Source organism: Homalodisca vitripennis, chromosome 2 (genome assembly GCF_021130785.1).
Source record: "Homalodisca vitripennis isolate AUS2020 chromosome 2, UT_GWSS_2.1, whole genome shotgun sequence".
Lineage (NCBI taxonomy): Eukaryota > Metazoa > Arthropoda > Insecta > Hemiptera > Cicadellidae > Homalodisca > Homalodisca vitripennis.
In genome coordinates, this window is record NC_060208.1 from 187,731,923 (window position 1) to 187,758,381 (window position 26,459).

At 32.7% G+C, this 26,459-nt stretch overlaps 2 protein-coding genes across 5 annotated transcripts in view; one reads left to right on the forward strand and one right to left on the reverse strand.

The window, feature by feature from the left end:
• Window positions 1–8,316, forward strand: part of LOC124355167 (carbonic anhydrase 13) — an 83,516-nt gene extending 75,200 nt beyond the window's left edge. The window contains exons 3-7 of one of the 2 annotated variants that reach the window (XM_046806166.1): window positions 647–765; window positions 2,502–2,597; window positions 3,896–4,013; window positions 4,949–5,055; window positions 6,767–8,316. In XM_046806166.1, coding sequence (XP_046662122.1) covers window positions 647–765; window positions 2,502–2,597; window positions 3,896–4,013; window positions 4,949–5,055; window positions 6,767–6,901 — 575 coding nt within the window. In that variant the 3' untranslated portion in view covers window positions 6,902–8,316. The other variant, XM_046806165.1, reaches the window with a different exon arrangement.
• Window positions 8,317–15,731: 7,415 nt separating this feature from the next.
• The window catches only part of LOC124355166 (feline leukemia virus subgroup C receptor-related protein 2-like), a 56,966-nt gene continuing 46,238 nt past the window's right edge, over window positions 15,732–26,459 (reverse strand). For all 3 annotated transcript variants that reach the window (XM_046806164.1, XM_046806162.1, XM_046806163.1), the window contains 3 exons: window positions 24,915–25,025; window positions 17,807–18,022; window positions 15,732–17,311 (listed from right to left, as the gene is read on the reverse strand). In XM_046806164.1, coding sequence (XP_046662120.1) covers window positions 17,224–17,311; window positions 17,807–18,022; window positions 24,915–25,025 — 415 coding nt within the window. In that variant the 3' untranslated portion in view covers window positions 15,732–17,223. The remainder of the gene's footprint in view (window positions 17,312–17,806; window positions 18,023–24,914; window positions 25,026–26,459) is intronic.

Below are 26,459 nucleotides of genomic sequence, written 5' to 3' on the forward strand. Positions count from 1 at the left end.
CTCTGTTAAATCAGGCAGCAATGTTCTATGAGGACAGTACACAAAAGGTTGTTTTTAGATACAATACGTGCCTTAATATTGATGGTAATTATGTGGAAAAGTATGTAAAAGTGTGGGCTTTTATATAAAAATAAAACTGTTAGAAGTTTACTTGATTTTGTTACATATCAAAACAACACTTACTTAAAAAATACACCTTGTAAATAAATTTATTATCTAGCTTGTAGAGAATGATGATAATGTGTGAGCAATTTATCCTATAATAATACAACAAACCATGATAAGTAATTTATCGAAGTATTACTTATAACTTTTTTAACATTTATAAATACTTGTTAGTTTTTCAATCACATAACTATGTTCACACTTGTTGTTCTTTTTCTCTTTTTTTTAGCAATGTTAAAACATTTTTGGATATAATTCATAGTTATATAATTACAAACATGTTCACACTTACAATGTTAGATGTATTTTTCTGTAAAATAATGTAAACCACATAATATGCTAAGCATATCAATTTTGGATAAGATCCTTTCCATTTTTTAAATAACAGTAAAGCGATCAGAGAAGTTTTTATTCCATTTTTCAATAAAGATAGTGAAGCATCCATTTGCTAACCACAAAACTAATGTTAATTCTGTTACAGAACTGGTAGGGGGCCCATTGCAAGCTACCTACAAGCTAGAACAGTTTCACGCTCACTGGGGACCGACCAGTGACAAGGGCTCGGAACACACGGTGGATGGCAAATGTTACGCAGGGGAGGTCAGTATAATACTGGAGATTGCTGTGATATAAGTGTGTGTGTGTGTGTGTGTGTGTGTGTGTGTGTGTGTGTGTGTGTGTGTGTGTGTGTGGTCTAGTGGTAGCGCACTCACCCGGCAAGTGAGAGATCCGGGTTCGAGTCCTCGTGGAGCAAGTATTTTTTGTGATTCGATGTTTATTGAAATTAAATTAGGCTATTGCCATTTATGCAAATTTAATCAATAATATAAATTCCAACAAGCACTAATTCTATAAAGTAACTTCCACTGGATAGACCAAAATTGTGCACCAAATCATTGCCAGAAACCAGTGACATAGAACGTTGTTTTATCCTATTTATTGATTACATGTACTAGAAACCTCTCTCATAGAATTGGCAGGAAAAGTCTGTGTTTTGGGTATTTGTCCTCAAGCTCATATGACAATGGTCAAAAGAATTTATATAATATAATGTAAGTACCTGATTTTCACAGAAGAATAAAACCAATGGATTTGATGACTCTCCAAAAATAAACTCTTTTGAAAGCAATAAAAATTGAATAAGAATCTTTTAAATTTCTTATATATTTGTTCATAAGTATGATGTTTGAAGTAATAACACTATTTCTATCTCTTAGTTTCATTACAAAGTCAAAGTCAAAATATCTTTATTACATCATCATCAAGATGAGAATGGTGTCACAGAGAATTTACAATACACAAGAACAATACAGGTCCAACCAGGTCAATACAATACAACAATACAATTCGAGTTAATGATTGAAAAATTCATTTAAAGAGTAAAATGGGCGTTCTTGCAGCCACGTCTTGAGATATTGGCCAAACAGCTGCTTATTTGATTTCTTCAGGTTTTCAGGCAGAGCATTCCACATCTTGGCCCCGATAGTAGACAGCAGTTGGAGGCGTGCCTGGTGTTGTAATGGTGTTGTTGTGTTCCCTTGTTTGCCAGGTCTGGCATCTTGATGTAAACATGAGTTGTTGCTTATAAGATGTACAAGCCAATAACTGTGAGGACTTTGAGTTCTTGAAAGGCTTCCCTGCAGGTGACTCTCAATCGTAAGTCTTTTAGGATTCTAATAGCTCCCTTTTGGAGTACAAGGACACGTTGTAGGTTTCCTGCGGTAGTACCCCCCCCCCCCCCATACAGCAATTCCGTATCTAAGATGTGACTCAAAGAGGGCATGGAATTGTTAATAATGGAATGTTACAAGTCTTGAATACACAATAAAATACAATAAAAAATCAATAGTTTTAGTGGAAAATTAATTTTGAATGATGAATTGAAGTATGAGGCGGCAATATACTGCAAATAATAATTACACCTTAAAGCAGTTGTACATAGTGTAACTTAATTGTCACCTTTAGTAGCAAATGCCAGTAAAAATTCTTAGCATCTCTTTTGTAACGTAATTGATATAAAATCTATAAGAATTTGATATGGAACTACTAAGATTTTACCAAATTTATATTCTGGTGTATATTTCACAATTTATTTAAGAATAAGAAATTAACATTTTATGTAGTAAAATGCATATAAATTTTCATTGCATTGTATAAAAAAGGATGAGAGAAATAGCTTTAAAAAGGTGATGATATTTATGAAACGACATGCAATATTGTACCTGTTTGTTATTGCTCCATATGTACATGCTGTTCAAAATGCTGCACATCTTTTTAAAAATTAAAATGTTTGCTGCGATTCTTTTGTTAATCATATCACTTTGACTCTGTTGCAGCTGCACCTCGTACACTGGAACTGTGACAAATACAAAACATTCGGCGAGGCAGCGGGACACCCTGACGGCCTAGCTGTGTTGGGAGTATTCCTAGACGTAAGTATCACTGATGGGTCCAACTATGTTTCCTAAAAAACAGTACAATCTTTGCAACTTGTTAATTATTGGAAACCATTGATAATATAATAAATAAACCCGGTAAACTATATTTTAAAATAGCAACAAAAACATCCAATCAATTATGCCTGTCAATTGTTTGAGATTCTAAAATTTTAAAAATATTTGTATTTTGGGAAACAATATGAGAGGAATAATGGTAGATAAGTAAAAGAGACACGAACCGATGCAGTGAAGTATCAAAGGGTTTGACTGAATGTAATAACGTTTTTACTATCCAATCTTATAAAAGTACCTTTATCACATGTGTTACTATGACACAAAATAAAATGTCATATAATTGTACTCAGATATACAAATTTGTTTATTCTGTGATTTTCTTGTTGCCATTAAGGTTACCCAAAAAACCAATGTTGTTATATTTTTATCTTTAGCCCCAGAACAGGCAATCGACACCACATGTTTTGACAGTATATAAATCAACACTACCACCGCTATTTATATACCATTTCAAACAGAAAAAATTGCTGATATCAATGGTGAAATTTGTTTTGCTATATTGGCAACAATGATATCAGAGTGATGTCATAAAACTTGCCAGAAAGATTGTGTTCATCTAGTCATTTTGGGTATAAAATAATCATACCCATAGTAAGAAATTAAGCCTTTCGTGTACTACTTATGGTTTTTATGACATATATAATTTTTCTTCAAGAGAACCTAGATGCCATTATATATTTTCTGAAACTAGATAAAATAAAGAATAAATTGGCTCTCTCAGATTCTAATATTTATAATATTCTCACACTTCACCACGGGCAGTCCCACCACTTTAATAAAAAGGTTTAGTGATAATTTTTGTATGGTTCATGCATAATGTTTTTATACCATAATTATCTCCACATTTTCCTGAAAACATGTATTACACATATAGGCTTATAGTAAAAAGCATTTTTTCCAAAATGTTTAAAGTACGGGTACAAAACACTCAAAAATTGCTAGCCATCCGAGGAAAGAATGACTGCCAGTTTGAGGGTTAATCTTGTCCTTTAGACCCCAAAATCAATACTTCCTTCGACCAAGCGGAACCTATGTAGCATTTTTCAATTCTCCAGGACCTTTCTATCAAGAGTAATCACACAGATAGATGGAAAGTGAAATGACTTGAAGAAGAACGTTTCGGGTCCACATGGATTGACTTGCATCTGAATTAAAATTGGTTTCATCATAGACCCGCAACCAACAAGAAGTAACATTAAACTGAGGTAATGTTGCAGGCCGGACCCACTGACCACCCGGAGTTGGAGAAGATTGTATCACTAATACCCAGCATCACACACAAAGGTCAAACTGTCACGGTCTCCACCCCCATCGATCCCACCAAGCTCCTTCCAGGTGAGGTTAATCAACATATTTTGTTTATCAACTAATATTCTTCTGACTACTCTATAGATGACTAAAGATTGATGGAAAATTACTTATACAATACTATGATTAATTTCTTCTTAGCCAACAGTAGCCTGGCGGACACAGCGGTTATTGCAAGATCGATGAGCATGACTGCTACTTTGATGGGTTCTAACCAATCATGTCCTTGCACTCAGCTCTCTTGTGTGTTGGTGGTTATTTAGAAATCATCCCTAATCAATTGGTTCTCTGCTTAAAAAAATGTTAAAGAGAGGATCTTAGCCATTATTTTGTTTGAGAAAGTAAGACCTTAGATTTACATTTTTATATTTTCTACGTAATAATTATTGATGCTAGAACGTGATGTTCACAAAATCTAAGTCAGAAAAAATAGACAAATATACATACCACTGTGCTATTTTAAGAGACTAAAGATTAATAATTTAATTTTCTTAATTGATCATTTTATCCCATAATCTGCCTGTACCTATATCTCACATGCTGCAATCTCGATTGGTAATTAACAAGTTAGAAATACGCCAAACCACAAGTCTTGGAACAGACTTCACCAAGAATAGAATGAGAGATATCGTTTGTAGGGTCATCATCTAATCCAATCTTGAAGATATGAAGTTTCATGCAAAATGTCTAGTTTATAGGTTAATTCATTCTTGAGATATACTGTGTAATAGACTTCGCTAACGCTCAGCTAATTAAAATGAATACAATTTTTAATGTTTAGAAATTCATCAGTCTTTATGACTTCAAACAATATATTGTATATCTCAAAATAATGGAATAAAGTTAATCTGAGTCATTCTGATGGGACTCTGAATGACATCTAAGATTTATGCCATCGAAGTTTGAGCATACCCTCTCCTCACTGAGGTACTACTATGACTGATCAAGCTTCAATGTTCTAGAAAACACGCACTATTGGACATATCTGGGCTCATTGACCACTCCACCCTGCACTGAGAGTGTCACCTGGATACTGTTCAAGGAGCCCATCCAAATATCCGAGCGCCAGGTCTGTATCTGTGTGAGCTTCCGTACAGCTTGTGCTTCGGCTTAGCTTCTTGTTTTGCTTTACTCACTGGTGTGGAAGTGTGTGGGTGTTAGAGTGCTTCACGTCTATTTGATTTTGGTAGAATTTAAAAAGAACATATCTAACAGAAAATAGCTTCATATCAAAATTTTATAAAACTAAAAATTATTCTTTAAAACATCATAATAAATCCAGTGTACAATCATTTAGTGAATTAACATTAATAAAATAAAATGTCTACTACTAATATGTTTAATACCATACTAATGAACAATGTTGATAAAACAAATTGTCTTTTAACCAAAGTAATTACCAAGAAAGTTAAAATATGCTAGTAAAATTAAAATAGTTTTTAGCTAGTAATTATTAACCTTCTAACCATTCAATACTATAACATTTTTTAAACTAACATTCAAATACATTATAATTATAATAAGTTATAGATGTGCATGATCATTAAAAAGAAAGCTTTAACGACAATATATACGTTGTCATGTTTCAAATTTCAGTGAAAATATCTCTCAGATTTAATTTATAATATTAATTGAGTTTTAATTTTTGTATACAATTACATTAAGGTAGTTTTGGAATCAATTATAAAAAACAAAACACTGCCACATTTCAAATACAATAACATTTATTCCTTCTGAATTTTATAGTTTACATTGACAATAATATAATTTTTTTTCATATTTTCATGTGTAATTCCAAGTTTGAAAGTACAGTTAAAGGTGTAACATTTATAGAAAATTTCTTTATGATGTCTACTTCACATATATTTGTCCAATAAGAAATTACGAACATAATGTACTTAATAAAAATTATTTTTTAACTATTTTATTTTAGTTTTCACAATATGATATTGCCTTCTTTTATCGTTTGGATCAATATCTTTTAAAATTAGATTATTAATCTATAAGTAAATTATGTCAAGTATTGCAGATGTGTTGAACAAGTGTATAATATTTGTTTTATGTTTGGGCAATTGTATATTAATGTATTGCTTATTAAACATTGGCTGTATGACAGGCAATGTTCCAGCTAAGCTTCTTGTATTGTCATGTCACTCACCACTTTGTCAGATTGTCAGTCAAAATTAAAATTAATATTATACATTTTTTTAAATTCAAGAAATGTGATTTATTAATTTCTGTAACCACTGCTTTTGTTTGTTGAGGTTTACTTTAGACAATTAAATCATGAAATAATAAAACAATCAACCTGAGCAGTTCACTTTTATCAATACTGTCCGTTTGTTTGGATAAGTAAAAGCACATTGTAATGCTATACTCCTAATAAATACCTATCATTCACAATGAATAATTTTTTATTAAAAAAAATTTTTCACTGTCTGCTGTGTAAATATGTAACAATCTCTGAATACTAAAGTGGTAAGTGATAATACAATGCCTCTGCTGAACCTGCTCATCTGATTCGCTCAGTGTTGCTGCGTCTGTCCGAAGAATTCACCTCCATCCATTTCCTTCCACTGACTACATTGTTCTGTTTCAGCTCTCCGTGTTTCGCAGTATCAAGAAGCACACGGAGGACGAAGAGATCCATTGCGACGCTCCAGGCTGTGAAGTGGACGGTTGTGACGGAGGTTTTATCTTACAAAATTTCAGACCTCCGCTGCCTGCTGGGGAGCGGGAAATACTCATGGTGCGACCCTGAATTGATTTTTCTTTTTCAGCTTAAAGTTTTCAGAAGCATCAAGCGAATATCGCCGGAAGAACGTTGCAACGCCGACGAGGAGAATATTGTCATCAACTTCCGACCCCCTCTTCCTCTCGGTAACCGGGAGCTACGGGAGTGCGGCCAGATCTAGGCTAGGTTGGTCCGACAACTGCTGTAGTCTCCGCTAGTTTTACAGCGCACGTTATGATCTGATTAGAATTAGAGAACCACTTGGCATTTACCCACGGGTCCACAGATTTGACTTTGGACGTTAATTTTCAAACTATTTATTTTTGAAACTCATTTCTATTTTAATTCTGAAATTCAGAAGAACTGATGTTGTTTTGTTATTTTGTTGTAGTGTAAGCTTGTTGAATTATGTATACCGGGCATTTGTTATTGTTAAGTTGTTGATTTGTTTAATTTACCATGAGATTTGAGAGAACAAATCAATATATTCACAATGTGATATTAATAAATATTTGTTGTTTTGTATATCAATTTATGTTTGAAATTGAAATAACATAATATTATCAGTCGCAACTAACTTAATTCTATTTATCATCCCACAAATTAATCACATAAGAGCTATATTATTTTAACACTAAGGAAAAATTAAGACTTTGTTATTGTATCAGTCGATTCTTTGACTAAGTTCAGCAACGTGATATGCTGATTAAATTATTTTTGTGTCAGACCAGTTATTTATTTAATTTGTTACTTTAAAATAAAAGGCTGCACATTTTATTGTTGAATTAGTAAAATAATACAAAATAACACTGTGTGTAAAAGTGTGAAAAGCAATAAAGTTGTGATCAAGGTTTCTTCACTGGGTGCAATGTAGATAGAGGTTGGTTGGTGTTTATGAAACACAAACTATAGAAGTGGAGCTAGTCTGTATGTTGTTTAGCACCAACAAATAGGTTTAATGGTTCAAAGCTTTACTTAGGACAGGTTGTTATTTACCTTGTGTTGCAATATTTTTATAGCAGGAGGTTTGTAGCAAAACACTCTTTTAAGGTGAAAGTGATTTTCACATGTAAATAAACCTGTTTTACCCTAGAAAAGTTGGCACAGCTGGTACCATGTTTATACATATCCCATAATGGAATAGAGAAGTATAAACTAAATATTACTTAATACTTTTGATTTTAAAATCAATTTCATAATATCCATATTTTTCTACATAATAAAAAAATAGTTGTTCAATAAAAAAAAAAACTTTAATATGAATATATTATTTATATCATTCCAATTTAATAGAAAACATGAAAATATTTTATAATAATGATTGAAAGATAATGTTGTCTTTAGATTTTGAAACACGATTTCTAGGGTTGAACATAGAGTAATTGTCTCAAATTACATCTTGTTGACACAACATGAGCTTAGTTTTAGTTTCATGGACTAGTACAAAATGTATACTACTTTATTGTTTCCTAGCAATGTTAATGAGTGCAGTTGTAAAGAAAATAAAAATGACCAATTATTGGTGCTGTTAGTTTAGTTACCTGATATTAGTGTCTTAACAATGCTTCAACAATAAAAATATTGAGTCAAATAAAATGTTTTGTTTATTTTATCCTGATTGCTGCAGAAAGAAAGCTATATTGTAAGATACACAAATTATGAACCGCTCTTCTTTATTTTTTCTGTTGCTGTATCCGCTGGTATAATAAGATTTTCTATTCTTAATCAGCAAGATGAACTATTACAAATTTGTATATTTATGATCTATTATCAAATTTAACACGGCCAGCGTAAAGACTAGCATGAAGATTTTACAGTTTAAACCTCTTCAAAGAATTGCTAACACGATTAAAATCTTTAATCTTTCGACTTCGCTATGGAGAGCCATCTTCATACAAAAAATCTCCAATATACAAATGCGTTTTGATCTAACAATTAATTGTTGACTGTAGATGGGTATCCACAGTGGGGCTAAAAGATTTCAATTGTGCTGGTATTTTGTCAAAACAGTTTGAACCAGAAAACGTTAATTTCAAATTGTTTAAGTAGAGCCAAGTCAAATATTTTAAGAGATTTTTACAATTTCTTTTGTGTTTAAAGATAGATTTAACACGTTCGCTACCACCATGTGAAGAAAAGTCGTATACCCATAGACCAGCCGGCCCAAATATGAGCCGCACGGTTTCTACCCGTGCACCGGCGTCCCAAATATGCGCCGCTCGGGGCACCTCAAATAGACTGACGTCCCATATTTGCGCCGCTGTTTGCATGCCACTATTATTGCCTTGAAAATTCACTAGTCTATTTTAGAGGCTTGATACTTTTGTATTGGTCTATGGGGATGTCTTAAATATTACGTCCCGCACAGTTGATAAACTTGTTCATTGCAGCCTACACTGTTCTTGTTGTAAACCTCACACCACGGGCTTCTTTCTTCAGAACTAGGGTTGAGGTTAAGTTTTGTTAAATTTTTTTCCCTGCTAGACGTCTCCCTGTCGAACGGTGTCTACATTTTCTCAAGTCTTGCCACCAAAACAACCTACCTGAAGTTCAGGGACATCGTAATAAAAAATTACATTCAGATAGAGCCCATGCCAAGGAATCCTCGCTCCAGCCACTCTTCACAGTCTGCCCATACTCCCGTGAAGGGTGTACAAGGGTCTGAGATGCCATGTTTGCAGAGAGAGAAACCAGAGGAGGAAGCAAACATTTTATACCTGCTCCGTCTGCAGAGACTCAAATAATAAACCGTTTGGCCTATGCATGCTAACTTGTTATAACCAGTGGCACAATAATTATAATATGAATGTGTGAGCACTTAAATATAATGTAACGTGGTACATTCTGAATATTTGTGTAAATTTAATAACTTATATAAATGTTCACTTATTTTGTAAGATAGTTATAAGATATGGGTTAACAGTCGTGTATTATGTCTTGTAGAGTAAAAAAAATCCCATTTGTGTTTTGGTACCACGAAATAAAATAAACTTTATTCCTACTTTATTTTCTTATATGCTACTTTTTTTATTTCTAAAATTAAAATTCTTGTAGGCCTATAGCCGAATAAGACATGTATAATAAAACATTAAATGAACCTATATTTATATGACTCTGTTGTTTGAGCTTTTGTACCATGAAATAAAATACTCTCATAATAAGATATGCATGTTTGATTGAAACTTACCCTAAAACCTACAGTAACTGAGCAAATAAATAGTGGCTCATATATGGGACGCTTGGTCTATGTTAAGATTTTGATGCTATAGACCGAGCGTCCCACATATGAGCCACCGTAAAAATTACGCAAATCAGCAATATATCAAATAAGGACAGTACAGACGTACATTTTAAGTTATTTTGTTGAATTATAGCTCAATTCAACAATATTTTATCCTTGGTCTGTGGTTAGTCTCACACCAATTATTCTCGGTCTGTGTAGAACAACCACATTTTGTAACGTTGGTCTGTTACGGTGACCCGGGCGGCGCAAATATGCGCCGCCTGGTAGCGAACGTGTTAAAAGTAAAATATACCTAACACCTAAATCTTCCCACAAAAATAGATAATAGTTCAAAAGTTGTGGAAATGTAGCTTAAAAGGAATTAATTTTAGAGCATAATGTTTATGGAATGAAAATTTTACTGCCACTCATAAACCTAATCTGAAAGTCTTACATATAACTTTGAAGTATCCTGTGTGATTACGCTTTTGAAATTTTAAATTATAAGTTTGAGTATGTAGTATATAGTTGGGCACATAGTATCAGTTGTTTAAAAATGTTGGTTTTACTAATAGCATACAAAAAGTAAATGTCAGTATTAAATAACTAAACCTGAATGATTTAAATACAACAAAACACTATTTAAATAACTGAATCCAAGTTGTTATTGGTGTAAGGAAGTTATTTTCAGAGGGCATTAAAATTACACCAACATTAAAGAATACCTCTCTTTATTCCATTTCCAAAATTTCAATTTCTTAACAGCAATAACTCTTTACAATCACAGAACCTTATTTATTCTTAACATTACAATAATATTATGTAATAGCCACTTGCATAAGTAATTTTAACAATTTCCTTATAATTCACTATAACACTTTGATTTTACCTCACACAGTACACTATAAGTATTGAATAGTACATTGACAAGTTTCAGAATTTTAAATTGGACCAAAGCAGTTTCCATAGCTGCCACTACTTTAGACAATAGTTTCTCAGGCTATAATTAAAAAAAAAAAAAACATTGTTTAATGGATCATGCTCTGTCCACACATACACAGTTTTGCCTTCACTTATGGCATGACTTTTCCTGAGAAATCATACTTATTTTTGCCCCTCAAGTGCTAGATTTTAGGCCTTATTGTAACTCCTCTCTGCAGTTTGTTTTTACAATCACACAAAATTACCACCAATATTTTTACTAAAATTTTTTAACAAATGATTAAATGAGCATAGGAATATGTGGTGAATATTTCTCGTGGATTTACTATTAAACGAGGTTAAAATTTGAGTATGCACCCTTATCTTCATACCTTTCATAATTATAGTTTTTCACAGTTTTGTTCTGTACACAAAGTCCACCACAGAACTGAATAAACATAATAATGGAAAATTACTTATACAATACTATGATTCGTTTCTTCTTAGCCAACAGTAGCCTGGTGGACACAACGGTTATTGCAAGATCGATGATCATGTCCTTGCACTCAACTCTCCTGTTGAGAATATTAGACTGAATACTCAAGGTCTACTGTATCTAATTTTTAGTAGTTTTATTAATTTGATACACATATCCAGTATTCTTATTGCAATGTAAAGCTCACTATGCATTTTTCTATTGGCCTCATCTTTACACTCTAAACAGATGTTTTCACATTTTGATGATTTCAGAACTAAATCCTTTTCAAAATCGAATGCATCATTCTTGGAGACGATATTTGATCCCATCAAATGATCCCACAGAATGAAACACAACATAAAAAAATGTTCATTGTTACAATATATATATTGCAATTACATCACTGGAAAGGAAATTACCAATACTTTCTGTCAGGACAGTAACAAAATTAACTTTTTTAGCACATATTATCCCTTAAAACTGCATATATTCAAGGAAAACCAAACCAAAAGGTGAGAGGAGTACGGAATATGGAATCGTATGTGTGGACATAGCTACTGACTTCACTGGCAGGTTACATGGTGATTCCAACGTACCCATGCACACGAGACATTGTTATCACGAGCAAGTCATTTGGCATTAACAGCTCTTCACACCAGATATCTGTCATTGACAGCTACTCCTCATACAGCTCCATGGAGTATACTGGCAGCTGAATTAAATTAACACATTCGAGTCTACGCTCGAGCCAGACTCGAGCGCCGTTGTTTTATCACCGGGCCGGCGCTCGAGCGTGACTCGAGCACAGCTTTGCCGATTGATATACAGAGTTGCCCGAGTGAGTGATATTCGAGTGCCGGTTGCTGCATTAAAAAGCCAGCTTTGATGGTTAGTTCAGAAAAATTCCGCTAGGCGCTACTACGTCATACCCGCTTGAGGCTTTTGTTTATCGACTGACGTGGCCTGGCGCGTCGTCAGTCTGTCTACGACAACAGTCATGGAGAGGCGCGTATTTCAAAAAAACAATGGAAGATTGCAGTATATTAGCTAAATTAAAGTTAGATACGGACTCTAATATTGTTGATGACACCGATGATGCTCTGGATTTCAGCAGGTTCTACTGAAAGGACTGTAATGTGGCACTCTGCGTACCTGACTGTGTTGAAGAGTATCACACTAAAAAGGATTTTGTGTGATTTTTTTTTAGCATTTGATTTTTTTGGCAATTAAAGTTATTTGTTAATATGTATATAGTAAATGCCTTTAAAAAAATTGTTGTTACTTGTTTTAGTTATTCAAAAGTTAGTTTTCAAGTAACACAAGACATGCAGGAGTTTTTATTTTTCTTCAAAAAAGGTAAGTTTTGAAATTAAAAAAAAAATTAATTAGATTTTATAGGAATAAAGTTTTACATATCAATTTAAAGAGGAAAGATAGAACTTTCAAGAAAATATAATATCATATACATAATATTTAAGAGTTTTCTTAACAAAAAATCTGAAAACCCATTAATTTATGCAGACCAGGCTATAAAAACAGCAAATAGCGAGCCAGACTCCAATGTGTTAAAGAGTTATCACCACCACTAAGATTTTTGAACTAAATTTATTTCTCAAATTTCCTTTCAATGCAAGAATTAAGTGGTCTTAAGCCATACTACACCATTGTATAAACAATCACGTGATTTAACATGTTTTTTTTCTCCATTACACAAACTAAAATTAGTGTACATTTCCCTTCTTAATACTACCTCCCTTTTCTATTCAGGCCATTGAATAATGTAAAAATGTATAATGTACAAATTGGAACTTTTTGAATTGTATGATGCGAATGTATATATTATTTTATGGTTTTTAATTGGTCACATCTTATACATCCTATCATTATCCGAAAACCAGGAAAAGTGGCTTACACAATGTAGCTTGGTAGTACATCCTATAGCAATAAAACAGTTCAAGATTGAACCATACAGTTTAAAAAATTGGCATAAGTTGCTAACACGTAATATATTTTCATAAAAAATTCAAAGACATGCCTATAAATAGCTCTATTTTCTATAATCTTTGTCATCATTGTAAAGCAAGATTTTGGCACAATCATTAAAAATACAGGATGGTTTGAATGAACCTTTCAAAATAAAACTATTTACTCTGTTTCACAGCACAAGATGTTCTACAGGATGGGTAAAATTGTCTAGTGGAACATTCTCTAAGTAATATAAGCAACTTCTTTATACTAATTTATAAATAGATATAAATACACTTGTGTATGTCTCTGAAATACCATGTCATTGTAACTTGTTATAATTTCATTGTTAGTTAACTGTAATCTGTTGTAAATAAAAAAAAAATCATAATGTTAGTTAAATGTGTTTAACAAATATTCCACCACTAAGAGAAAATAGTATGGTAAATATAAAATAATTTGTTAACAGTGATTTCTAGATTTTTACATGTAATTTTGGCCTAATTATAAATAAATCAGCAAATATTTAACTACAATCTAAAACACAAACTTACAACCAAGGCCATAATGGACTCAATATTAATACGGTTTCAAAAGCAAACTATATCTTTTGTATGTAAAAATTTAAACTTACATTGTTATATATTTAATTGTTACAAGACTAAATGTTAAATGGAGTAATTTATTTGAAAAAAATTGTATTATTCTTAGTTATATTAATACTTATGCTTCAAAAGCAATAGTAAGATATACATATTGGTAGTAACATAATTTAAATCATATGTTTTAAAAATGACAAATGTTTCCTACTAAATATCTGTTGACCCCTCCTGTATACTATACAGCCTTAACCTAGCCTATGCAAGCATGGTGGCAAGACATATTATAGATAGGTAGAAAAATATTGAGCATTTAAACATTAAACATTTCAAAAAAATACTTTGGCACAATACTAAATTTATATATTTTGCAAAGACAAAAATCTAAAAGGTTTTATTGGATAGAGTCAGCTAACTTTGGAATTTGGTAGTGATGAATTGGATGTAACTTTTAAGTTCCAATTCTAATACAGATTATTCGACTCAGATTCATAGTTCCTGATAGCAGTTCTAAAAATCAAGACTACTTAACCCTTTAAGGAGTGCGTGTAAACTCTACATAATGAGTAAGGACGTCATATGATGTATACTCTTATAGTGGCCCAAAGGAGTACAGACGTCATATGACGTTAAGCCTTTATATTTTTGTAAATGCATTGCTATTACTGATTGAGTTTAAGTAGATTTGTCTGTAAAGTAGTTCCATCTATCGGCAACATACTTAACTTCCATGTTTGTGCTCGCATTCACTTGTAATCTGATTTTACCACCAGATTGCAATAGCCACCTGGTAGAAGCCCCTGACTCAAGGTCGCGTCGCGCGCGCATCGCTTTGCTGTCAGAATATGCCGCCACATTATACTAGCCATTCCTTGTATACTGTGTACTGTGGCCATATTTATCTTGTAAGTGACATATTTGTTGAGCAACTATCTAGTTTGTTACTGTTGTGTAAATGGCAGGCAATATTGATTGAGTCTGCCGTAGTGAGGAAATAAGACATTTGATTTTGAAAGGTACTGAAATATTGACTTTTAGAACACGTAGTCCTTTTTTATTAAGCTTTCAAATGCAAATAAACATTTTTTAAGAGATTTTAAAGATTTTAATTTTTTACTCCTTTTGGTATTTTTTGGATTTTATCCATTACTCATTGTAGCCTACCTATCAAAAGGAGACATCTTATGACGTCCATACTCCTTAAAGGGTTAAATTAAATTGTACTTTTATAGACATGCACATAAATGCAAACTTTTTATGTACTGAGTAAAAATTTCGATCTTTATGAAAAAGATAACTCTCTTTGAATTAATGATTTTTTAAATAGTTACGATATGTCAAAAAACAGCTCCGGGTATGAAATGTTAAGATAAATGGGAAGCAATCTAATAGGACTTATTAAATGTACTGTTCTTCATTTAGATGTGTCTTGCTGATTTCCTACTAGCTTTTTTTAAAACAATGATCTAAGATTATAGGTACTAAACAGTTTGATTTAGATACTAATATTTATCATCACGCTAACATTACGAGGACAATGAAGATGTTAAACCAAGAATTATAATACGTATGATAAAAACACCTGAATGAACTGACTAGGAGGAGAATATGAAATATCGCTCGATTCCTGACATTTTTTCTTATTTAGATTTCTAAGTGGGAGGAACATTCTCTTGAGAGCCTGTTCTTGTACACTACACCTGTCTGAGTTACTTCTAACCTTGCAATGCTAGGTATCTGACGTACCTGATTCCTTATTCCTTTTGTTTATAAAATATCTGAATGTTCAAATAGGTAAAACAAATGACAGTTGACGACAATATTGTTTTAAAAGTCATTTATAGGATGTTTCCATTTACAGAAATTGCAGTTTTAGGAATCGATTCATATTTAAATTTGTTATGTTCCATAGAAATACTGACAAGTTCCACTGCCTCATTAATGAATTACTATTATCAAAAATCAATCATCATATTTACCTGATTCTATCCAGTTCAGACCTTAGAAACAACTATTTCACAAGTCACTCAGCTGATTTTAATAGATCAAAGACAAGCCATCGTTAATTTCTATTAGTCTTGCCATATTTCAAAAATATACAAAATTGAAAGCAAAAATCATCTTGTTGTGGTTCTATACTTTTATTTCTTGCTAACGAAATTATTTTCTTATTTCTCCTTAATGAATGTTGTTTTTGTGCCTGCAGAGTAACATGATATTGAATACTACAAAATGTTGATTAAAAAACATTAAATGACTTAAGAATAATATTAGTAAAATCTATACTAAACATGACCTAACTGTGCATTATTAAAATCTAATGAATCACTTGTGCAACAACAGTACAACAAACTAATTACTACCTAGGTTGGAGTATTAATCCTAAAACTCCATGATATGTAGCGGCAAATGGTATAAGTATTTTGTACTAACAAGAAAATTGCAAGAGAAAAATACAATATAATACTAGTTCAGCAATCACAACCACAAAAGTTTTAAACATATATGTTGATTATTTAAATAAAGATCATTCTATAAAAATAGATATAAAAACACCAAGCTTATAAATGTAACAACAACTTAAATCTAACCCAAGAAAAAAAAAACATTTCTCGAAAAAATTAACATTGCAGTATAAGTTGTAAAGACAATCAGAAGAGCATGTAAAAGTGAAATCAATATATCCAAATATTAAACTTGTTCCGTATTGCTTAATATTTGTAAGTACTTAAGGTAACTCTTAATAAATGTTGAAAAGAAATTTTTAAATGCTATGTTAATTCTTTCCATGGGTATGAAGTTTGTTTTGACAATAACCTAGTAAAATTTTATTTTTATATTTTTTAAACTGAACCTTACGGTTTAAATGTACAAGTAAATATTTCCAATAGATAGTCAAACTCTCTGAATTGGTAAAAATATAGCATAACAAGGCAACTAACACAATTAAATAAAACTCAACAAAGTATTACATGTTACTAGATTTTCAAATAATATTTTGCCATGTATTGAATATGCCAATAAAATATTACTTCATTTTAAAGGATGAAAAGTATATTTATTTATATATGTACTGAAATATTTCTGTTAAGAGAACAGATACGATTTAACTCTTGGGCTTGCAACCTCTAGTCATGAAGGGGCGGATTATTTTCGACTAGTTTCATAGCACCAAAGTATGAGATACAAACAGTTGTTATAAACCAAAAAATCAACAGACAACAGTGAGTCGTTGAAGATTGTAAAAGTAAACACTGGCATCTTTAGCTGAAATCATTAAGATTGCCCTTTAATTAATAACCCGAGCTGGTGATCAATTACTCTTGAAAGATGTGCAAGTGGTTTTCCTCAGGTCTAACTTTGCTGGCAGCCAATCGTCGTAACTTGGTCTTGGATATCGGCATACTGCAATAAAAATTTAATAACAGTAAATAAATAGTACTGTAAAAATACAAAATAGAAATGTCTTAATTATTGGAGTGTTTGTTCATAAATTAAGCACATAGTAATAATGGTTATTGCTTTTTATAAACAAAGAATTATAGACTAATACAAGTTTCAATGCGAATGTTTAGTTTGGCTCCAGTTCCCTTTCCTTTTACGTGCAGCATCTGAAACCTGATGCTGTTGCAGACTAGACTCCTGAAATCTGGAGTCATGTTCGTCTGAAGGAAGCCAAAAATAGTAAGTGACGAAGAACGAAGAAGCTCAAAACGAAATCTTGCATCATTTTGACATCAGAAAGCTAAACTCAAGTAGAGCTGAACTCAACATTCGCATTGAATAAACCCTTCTCACCATAGCTGCATTACGTGTATAACTAGTAGACTGCAACAGTTAACACTGTACGTCCTATGTAACCTAAGTTGGACACAATTACATGTGCAGCAGTTGACTGACCTGAGCACCAGCCCCATGGCCAGGATGACTGTCAAGGCAAGGTTGGTAAATGTGGAACCATACGGCTCCAGCATTGCACCTGCACCCAGCACCGATGCCATGCCACACAGTTCCCCCACAGCATTCAACAGGCCAGATGTTGTGGTCTCTGCATGTGGGAAGGTCAATTCTGCTCCAAATTCATAGCCTACTGTCAGGTAGCCATTCATGAAGAATCTGCAAAGAGTGCAATTCTATGTTTATTGCTGTTCATAAAGTCAAGCCCTCACCCAAAAAGTTTTTTCTAATGAGGAGCTGCTGATGGTTTTTGAAATTATCTTGTTTAATTTTTTAAGTTGCTATATTTCCTTATATATATTTGTGGTTGGCTAACTAAAATTCTTTAGTTGTAAAAAAGCTGTGACCAATCAAATAATTATATTTGCTACAAAATAATATTCGTCCTGTAAAAGAAGTTTTCGAGTAGGCCTAATCAAAACACAGGATGATACAAAACCAAGTCTTTTCAAATTACTACAAATGTACTTTATTGAATATTAAAGAAAACTTGACAATACATGAGTTTACAACAAGTGTAAAGCTTATAAAGAACAAGTTAGTGAAAAGATTGCATTTGTCTGCCACTTAAAATTTTAGCCCATTTAGGGTCAAATTTTGTATATCCAATCGTTAGGATTGATTTTAAATGTTCATCTGACAAGGAAAATCTATAATAAGATTTAACAATTACTTCAGCTACATCTATGTGTTTACCACATAATGCTTGTTGATGGATAATATGGTGATAAATCATGGGTTAAACAACCGCCAGCTGTTTTAACAGAATTGCAAATGTTTCCAACTACTCCAGGTTTTGCACCAGACGTATTTTTCCCACTATCAGTGGTAACACCCCTCATGCGTTTGAAGTCGAGCCCAAGATTAGAAATGGTTTCTCTAATTTTTGCACAAATTTTCTCTCCGGTCATACTACTCTCCATAGCGTGAACGTCAGTCAACTATTCTGTGATTTTAAAATCATTGCTCACACCACGAACAAATAAATGAACTTGAACCGAGTCACTGACATCAGTTGATTCATCAAGAGCGATTAAGAACCATTCAAAGTCCTTGCATGCATCTTTCAGCTGATAAAAAAAAATGTTATTTCCAAAATCCTCCATATGGCGCAGTACTGTGTTCACCAACAAACTAATAGCATTGAACAGTAAATGTTTAACAGGATAGATTTCATTCACACTCTTCAAGATGCAATCTTACACCAATTGGTTATCGTTAAAGGGTTTACTACCTTTAACCAGAATATGGCTAACTTTGAAACTGGCTTTTACAGCAGACTCATTTTGTTGAGATTGCTTGTCTGTGAATTGAAAGCGAATTTTTCAAAGAAGCAATTTTGTCCTCGTCTATTCGTCTGTTAATTTGGAATACTTACTCTTCTTGACATTAAATTCTTTGAGAACAATGACAGTTTCGTTACAAATAAGATAACTCTTTATTATTGCCATAAAACAGTCATGGATCCACTATTTATTAAAAGCACGGCAATCAAATTCAACTTTTTTTTGTACAAGAAGCCATTGTTATGAGCAATAAAAGAAAAAAGTAAAAGACACTGTCCATGATAACTGTGCACTTCACAAACATCAACCTACAATTGCAGTAGATGTGATTTTAACTGGCACTGGAAAGCGATTGACAAGAAAATAGAATTTAGAAAGCAATGATGAATCATGCGGCAGGGTGCATTGACACAACGAGGTTATTTTGGTTCTGCTCACGTACAGTCAGGGTAAAGTACAACAGTGCTGAGCTTTCTACCCTTACACGTACAGTCCGTGCTGACCACTCACTATCACTCAATGGTTGGTCACTACTTGTTAAGCGCTAGTTTTACACTTATTGAGAAAAGAAGTGGCAAGTGAGAGACGAGTACTGTACTCATATTTAATGGTAAAAATTCTTAAAAGAAAATATATTATCAAACGAAAATACTTTTTTCAGTATGCTAGCTTTCCACGAGCAGTTTTCAGGCCGGATGTAGCTGTAGCCCGTAGGTTGGAGACCCCTGCTGTTGAATATTGTTACTATCTGTAGTAAAGTTTGATAGTTTTTTTTTGTTATTTCTATTTGCTGCAGTATACAAGTATACTTGTAATTGAACTCTGTATAATTAATGTGTGCTTTTAAATTTATATTGTAAAGTAACTTAACTATAACCACTAATTTTTTTATTTGTGTACACTGTGAGCACAATAATGTTTAGAGAATGGGTTGAAATGAGAAGTATTATTGTATTGCCATCAAGACTAAATGCATAAAGATGTTTCAGGCATTCAAGCTAGTTAAAAAAATATTACATATGTAAATGGTATGAATTTATAAATGGAAATAGGCCTATACCTTAATCCTCAGGCCAAATAGTTAAAACTCATAGACCAGTAATTTCGAGAACTACATTGAAGCGCATCTTAAGCCGTCAGAGAAATTAGCTTGCAGGGACTGCCACGGCACTTAACAGTATTCTCTACATTGTAAAATTGATCACGTCCTGAATGTGTATGCAACTTAACAGTTTAAGAACACTTTCACAGAGTTTCCATTGCTCTCAATAGATGGCAGTTGCATGATTCTATCTTCGTTTGCGTGCTGGGATACAAAAGGTGCAAGCCACAACTATTACAAATGTTCTACATGTCTAAAGTGCTTACAAACCCTTCACATTACTAAAAAACATTACTTCTAGGAAACTTTATACCTTACTTATTGAAAAAATGATTTTTTGGCTCGCTTATTACGTTTATGGCAAATTCTGGTAGTCTGTGTATTTTTTCAAATATGAATAAGTTTATTACTTATTAACTAATGCTAAAATTTCTAAAAATAACTATCAAATAAAGTATTTTTATCGCTTTTTTAATAATTAAGTTTTAGCAACTCCAATACAACTAATTAAAAACCTCAAAAACCCATATTTTGGTTTTTAAGGTCTTTTAAGACAGCATTATTTGATAAAATATAAAACGACTTTTCAGGAATAAGAAAAATATTTAAATTGAGATGGATAGTAATAGTTATTGTTTACATTATTTTCTGCACAATTGTTAAGAATTAAAATTTAAAAGCTTTAACGAATAAAAGTATTTTAACCCTAGAACTGATACGGTTAAATGCCTTTACTGATACAGCGATTTTGGCAGTTTTATTGATAAACTTTTAAAAATTCATAAAAAATAAATAATGACAATAGACACTAGACAATACACTTTATTGACATGTTCGTTGAGACCAGTACATGCGTCATTGGTACAGATTTCATGGTTGTATAAAAATTACATAGCTTAATCTAAATTACAATGAACTCAAACTATATAGTATAGCATACCATTTTAATCAGTATAAACTAGAGAATATTCTATAGTAACAAAACATGGTACATACCTGTCAAAAAAATTTTTTTCCACTGAAGAAAAATAACAAACTAAAAAATGAAAATATTTTTTCAAATTTCACAGCAAATAACTCCAATGTCATAAGACTTAGCATAAAACTTCAAATGTATAACATCTTCACTGTTTCATTAGGATCAAAATGTTTTATATGAATAAGTTCACTAAATCTAAAGATAAAAAAGTTACACACACAAAACTAAAACTTTGTACAACTGTTCTACTGGCATGTTCTCTTAGTCTGAATCACTTTCAGGAGTTTTTCTTTTTCTCCCCACTTTGTTAGGCCTATAACAATGTTGTAATTTGTGGTAGCAGGTTGGATGGAACCACAATTACATTTGTACACCAGTAGTTTGTAACAGGTCAAATTACGACGTTTGAATATTCGCGGGGAATTGGCAGACTGTGACGTCAATGAATCGGCAGACTGTGACATCAGTGAATCACATGTTGTCGGAATTGAGATTTATTTAATAACGAAGACATTTATTGAACTTTATACGGGAAAAGATTTGATTAATTAAAATGAAGTAAACATAACCAAAATTCGTGTTTTACAAAAACATTAAATAGAATTACGCAGAAGAGCCAATTGTGGTATGAATGACTTGTAAATTTATGACGTCATAAAGCACATGTTGCTAAAAATTTAAATAAAAAGCTTTGAAAAATTAATAAAAAGAAAATAGAAATACTTAAATTGATTAATTATAGTAAACGTGATAAATTTCGACAATTATAAGAAAGAATTAAATTAAATTTATTCGTGAAGACGCTGATTTGAACGAGAGAAGTGATGAGTGTTGTTTTGAATCAGTATCCGTCGTATTATACGGAGATTCGTTCTTCTACCATCAGACTCGAAGCAAGGAGGTTGTGTTAGTTCTCCTGGGAAAGTAATGATCTGTTGTATAGTATATTGAAATTTAATCAAGGATGGGATATTGTTTAGACTTTTAAAATTATCAAAGCACTGCAAGGTGAGTGAGTTTATAATATTGTTGAGAGTGTGACATTTAATAAACTAATCTCGTGGTCACTTGCTTTAACTTTCTTTAAATATCCCTTTTACAAAAAGTGTGGAGTGATGTTAAATTTTGTAATTATTACTTAATATATTTTGGAACCCTGACATACACACAGACTTGTCTCTGGTGATAACACCAGAGACATTCAAATCTAATAATTTTTGAGTAATACGAGGAAATACAGCTAGCATTGGGCAAGATGGCGACCGATACTATGATGAACAACATGGTATAACAACGTGCCACTGGTGACAAGGCGCGTACAACTACATGGTGAGTGAATAATTCTAAAGAACTGACTTTCAGCAAATTATCGTAACCAACGTGGGAGTGACACATAGCAAATTGGTGTTATAACCTGGGACTCTCATCAAATTTACACTTGCATCAAATTTGACCTACATCAATAGGCGCAGGAACGAGGGGTCCTCATCAAAATTGACATCTCATCAAATTTGGCTTACATCAAGTTGCTCCGTTTTCTTTTTATATTCGGAATATCTGCGCAAATTACATATAATCTTTCCTTCCAACCTGGTAAGTGTTGGAGTGAATGCTCACAATCCCCCCGACCAATTTGACCAACTTCTTGATCACCTTCTGCCAACTCAAGGACAATGTCAACAAAATCATCTCTGTCCATAGGCTGATCTGTGTTTTTAGAATATAAAATGAAGGCATTGAATACAGCAATGTCAAGTAAATTAAAACAGATTTTTTCCAGTACTTCTTGGTAGATCTGCTACAGGACAAGTAATAAATACTTTTATCACTATTATCTACACCCCCATTTGTAAATTATATTTGTTGATAACAACTGGTTTAGTACCTTGAAGGCCACTTCTACTGGTTACCAACTTGTCTTCCGCATGACATCCAGTTGATAGTAAATACACTGGCTTCCTTGTAGCTTTTTGCTTATAGCCTACCAACATAATTTTATCTTGCCTGTAGTAAATACTCTGCTGAACACCCAGTTTTTCTTCAATTACTTTTTTTGATAGGTCCTTAGTGTTTTTATTCACTGTACCAGTTAGAAAAGTTTTCTTAGCAAGCAGTGCACGGGCTAAAGGTAACTTAGTGTAGTAGTTGTCCGTGAATATATGATAACCTTTATTGAAAAGATTGCATTTGGCCATCTGATCCATAACAACCTACATTCATGACATAGCTAGTTTGGCTGTCACAAAGCTCAAATTTTTTTTATACCGAATCGAGCATGTTTTTTTTTGGTAAATATTGAATAAAAACACATCTGTTTTTCATCCCGATAAGTGACTCATCTATTGAAAGATTCTGACCGGGCACAAAGTGTTCTTTGAGTTGGTTATTTATATAGTCATAAAAATCTCTTATTTTGTACCATGGATCATAGTCTGGGTGGATTACTGGTAATGCTTCTTTTGAGCTGACATGAAACATAGAACTGACCAATTGAAATCTATTGATTGACATGGTATTTGAGAAGAAGTTCATAGCCCTATTTTTCTTTGTACTCCAATAGTCCTCTATATTTTTCATTCTAACTAAGCCCATGCTCAATACCAACTCAATAAAAATTTTTATTTCAGTAAGTGTTACATCCTTCCATTTGTTTAGCCTAGAAAATTGTTTCATGTCACCTGAGCCTCTTTTGCTTCTAATTTTATTGTTAGCATATGCATTTGTTTCTCTAATTAGCAAGTCCCATACAAAGTTAGTAAAAAAGAGAAAAAAGTATGCAATAGGCCTAGAATTCAAAGGAGGACAATTTTGTATACCTACATGTCGTGCAGTAAATTCATTTTCGATCATTAGGTCTGGCTCAGGTGGCAGAATACGAACCCATTTAGGACGTGAAAATCTATTTGAAAGTGGAATGTCGGAGTTAGATACACTTGAGTCACTATCACTAGACTCACCGGGATCAACAGGCAGTTCATAATCACTATCCGATGAGATATCTGCCAAATAAATATCGCTGGTATTTCATCACCGGGTATATCACTCTCACCAGAACTTTCCTCTTGCAAAATATCTCTAATGTCACCTGAACGACATGGATCAGCCATAATAAATAATAATAATTATTATAACCTCAATGATCAATGGCTGTAACACTAAAACACTAACCACCACGGCAGAACGTCGTCATCTGCAGCCCCAGCTGAGAGGCAGCGAGACGTAGAGCGGTCAGCTGACCAAGCGGCGAGGCGCTTGGTTTATTTTACCGGTGATGGTGCAATATTATTATTCTACGTATTCGATTGTTATAGTCGATGTAGCCAATGAATCAAGGAATCAACTCCTGCATATTTCAAAGAAATAAATTGAGTGGTTGCCAAGCAACGTCAATATAAAAAAATGAGTCGTAAATTACGACTTCATCAGTAAAGGGAAAGTAAATGAGTTGTAATTAACGACTCATATCAGTTGTAGGGATAATAAATTTGACAGCTTTAAAAGTCCTAAACTCAGGCAAGCATCCCATGAACAGCCTATATAATGAGGGGATAATGTTATAATTGTAATGAACATTTAATGCAGACAAAAGATCTGTGTACACACATAGTGATTTTTATAACACATAATACTAGAAAGCTCTGTTTGAATATCATTCTTAGCTTGTACAATGGTATTATCACTCACCCCAGAAATGCAGAAGTAGCATACACCAAAACCAGATGTTGGGAGTACAGAGCAAAGGTGTAACCGAGCATTCCTACTACAGCCATGATGTAGATACCCAGAGTGGTCTCCCTGTACAGAATTTAAAATACATTATACGTATGAACATTTCTTGACTTTTGAGAATGATCTGAAGTTCTAATTAAGAACTGTTTACCACATTACTTTAGGTTATTTGTCAGCATAAGAAAATCATACACACAACTGGATTCAAACGGAGGATCCTGTTGTAATAAGGTGAGATAGCAACCATTCAGTGACCAGGTGACAAATTAGGAAAATATCTTTGGGTATTGTTTCAAAAAATATTCCATTTTCTTCTAAGCAAAGATAATAAAGGATAATATGTTTCTTATGAAAATCCTATTTTAGATTATTATTATTAAGTAAAGATTAATAATGTACCCAGTTATTTTCATTATTGACATTCATGTATCTTCACTACTAAAATTTTATTTTCAGAAACCCAACTGAGCTTGGGGTTTAACATAATTTGTTATCCTGGTAACAACAAGTTATGTATGCAATATACAAGATTAGGCTAGAGATACATAGTTTTCCTACTAAAATGAACCATACAATTGAAATGTTACCAGTAAAACTGGAAAAAACTAGAAATAGTCATTCCATTATGAAAGCAAATATGTTGCTTTCATATGGAAATATTGCTCATTATGAAAATAGACTATCCATATGAGACAGTGTATCTGATCACACTTTTATTTTAGACTTGGTATATATTATTGCTTTTTTGTATAAAGGTTTATCAAATGCTTATTGCAGTATTATTTTGTTAAAATGTTTATGTCACCAGCAGAAAACCATAAGTCTGCTATAACTGACAACAATGATTTTAAAAATAATGACTTGGTGTTTGCCAAAGTAAGAGGATTTCCCTTCTGGCCTGCAAAAATAACTCATATAGATAATAATAAATGCAACAATGGCACTAAGTACACTGTTGTGTTTTTCTCAACTAATGAAACCGCTAAAAATCAACAGAAACTGATATACGTCCTTATAATGAGTTTAATAAGAATAAGTACACACTTGAATCAGCAGCAAAGAAAAACAAGGATAGTTACAAAGTAGGACTAAATGAAATTGAATTTGAACATAAAAAAACACCTACAACAATTACAAAAAATACCACACAGATTAAACAAAACATCATTGGCATACAAAAGGGAACTCCTATGCTCAGGGGTTTACCAAAATTATCTAGAAGAGTCTCTTCCTCCTCAAATACTATTTAATACTCAAACAGAGGAGACCCCTTTCAAGATGCAAAAAATTCAATAAGCAATCAAATACCGACGAGAAATTATCCATTGTTTTATCTGTGTTGGAAAACAAGTGGGTAACAGATGAAACAATTCAATTATACTACGACACACTTACTTTCTCTGTTTTGAGATCTGATACAAACATTGTGTTAATGAACGCAGTAATAACACACGCCATTAAATGCCTTGAAGACTCCGACCACCTCTTAGAACCGTTGGA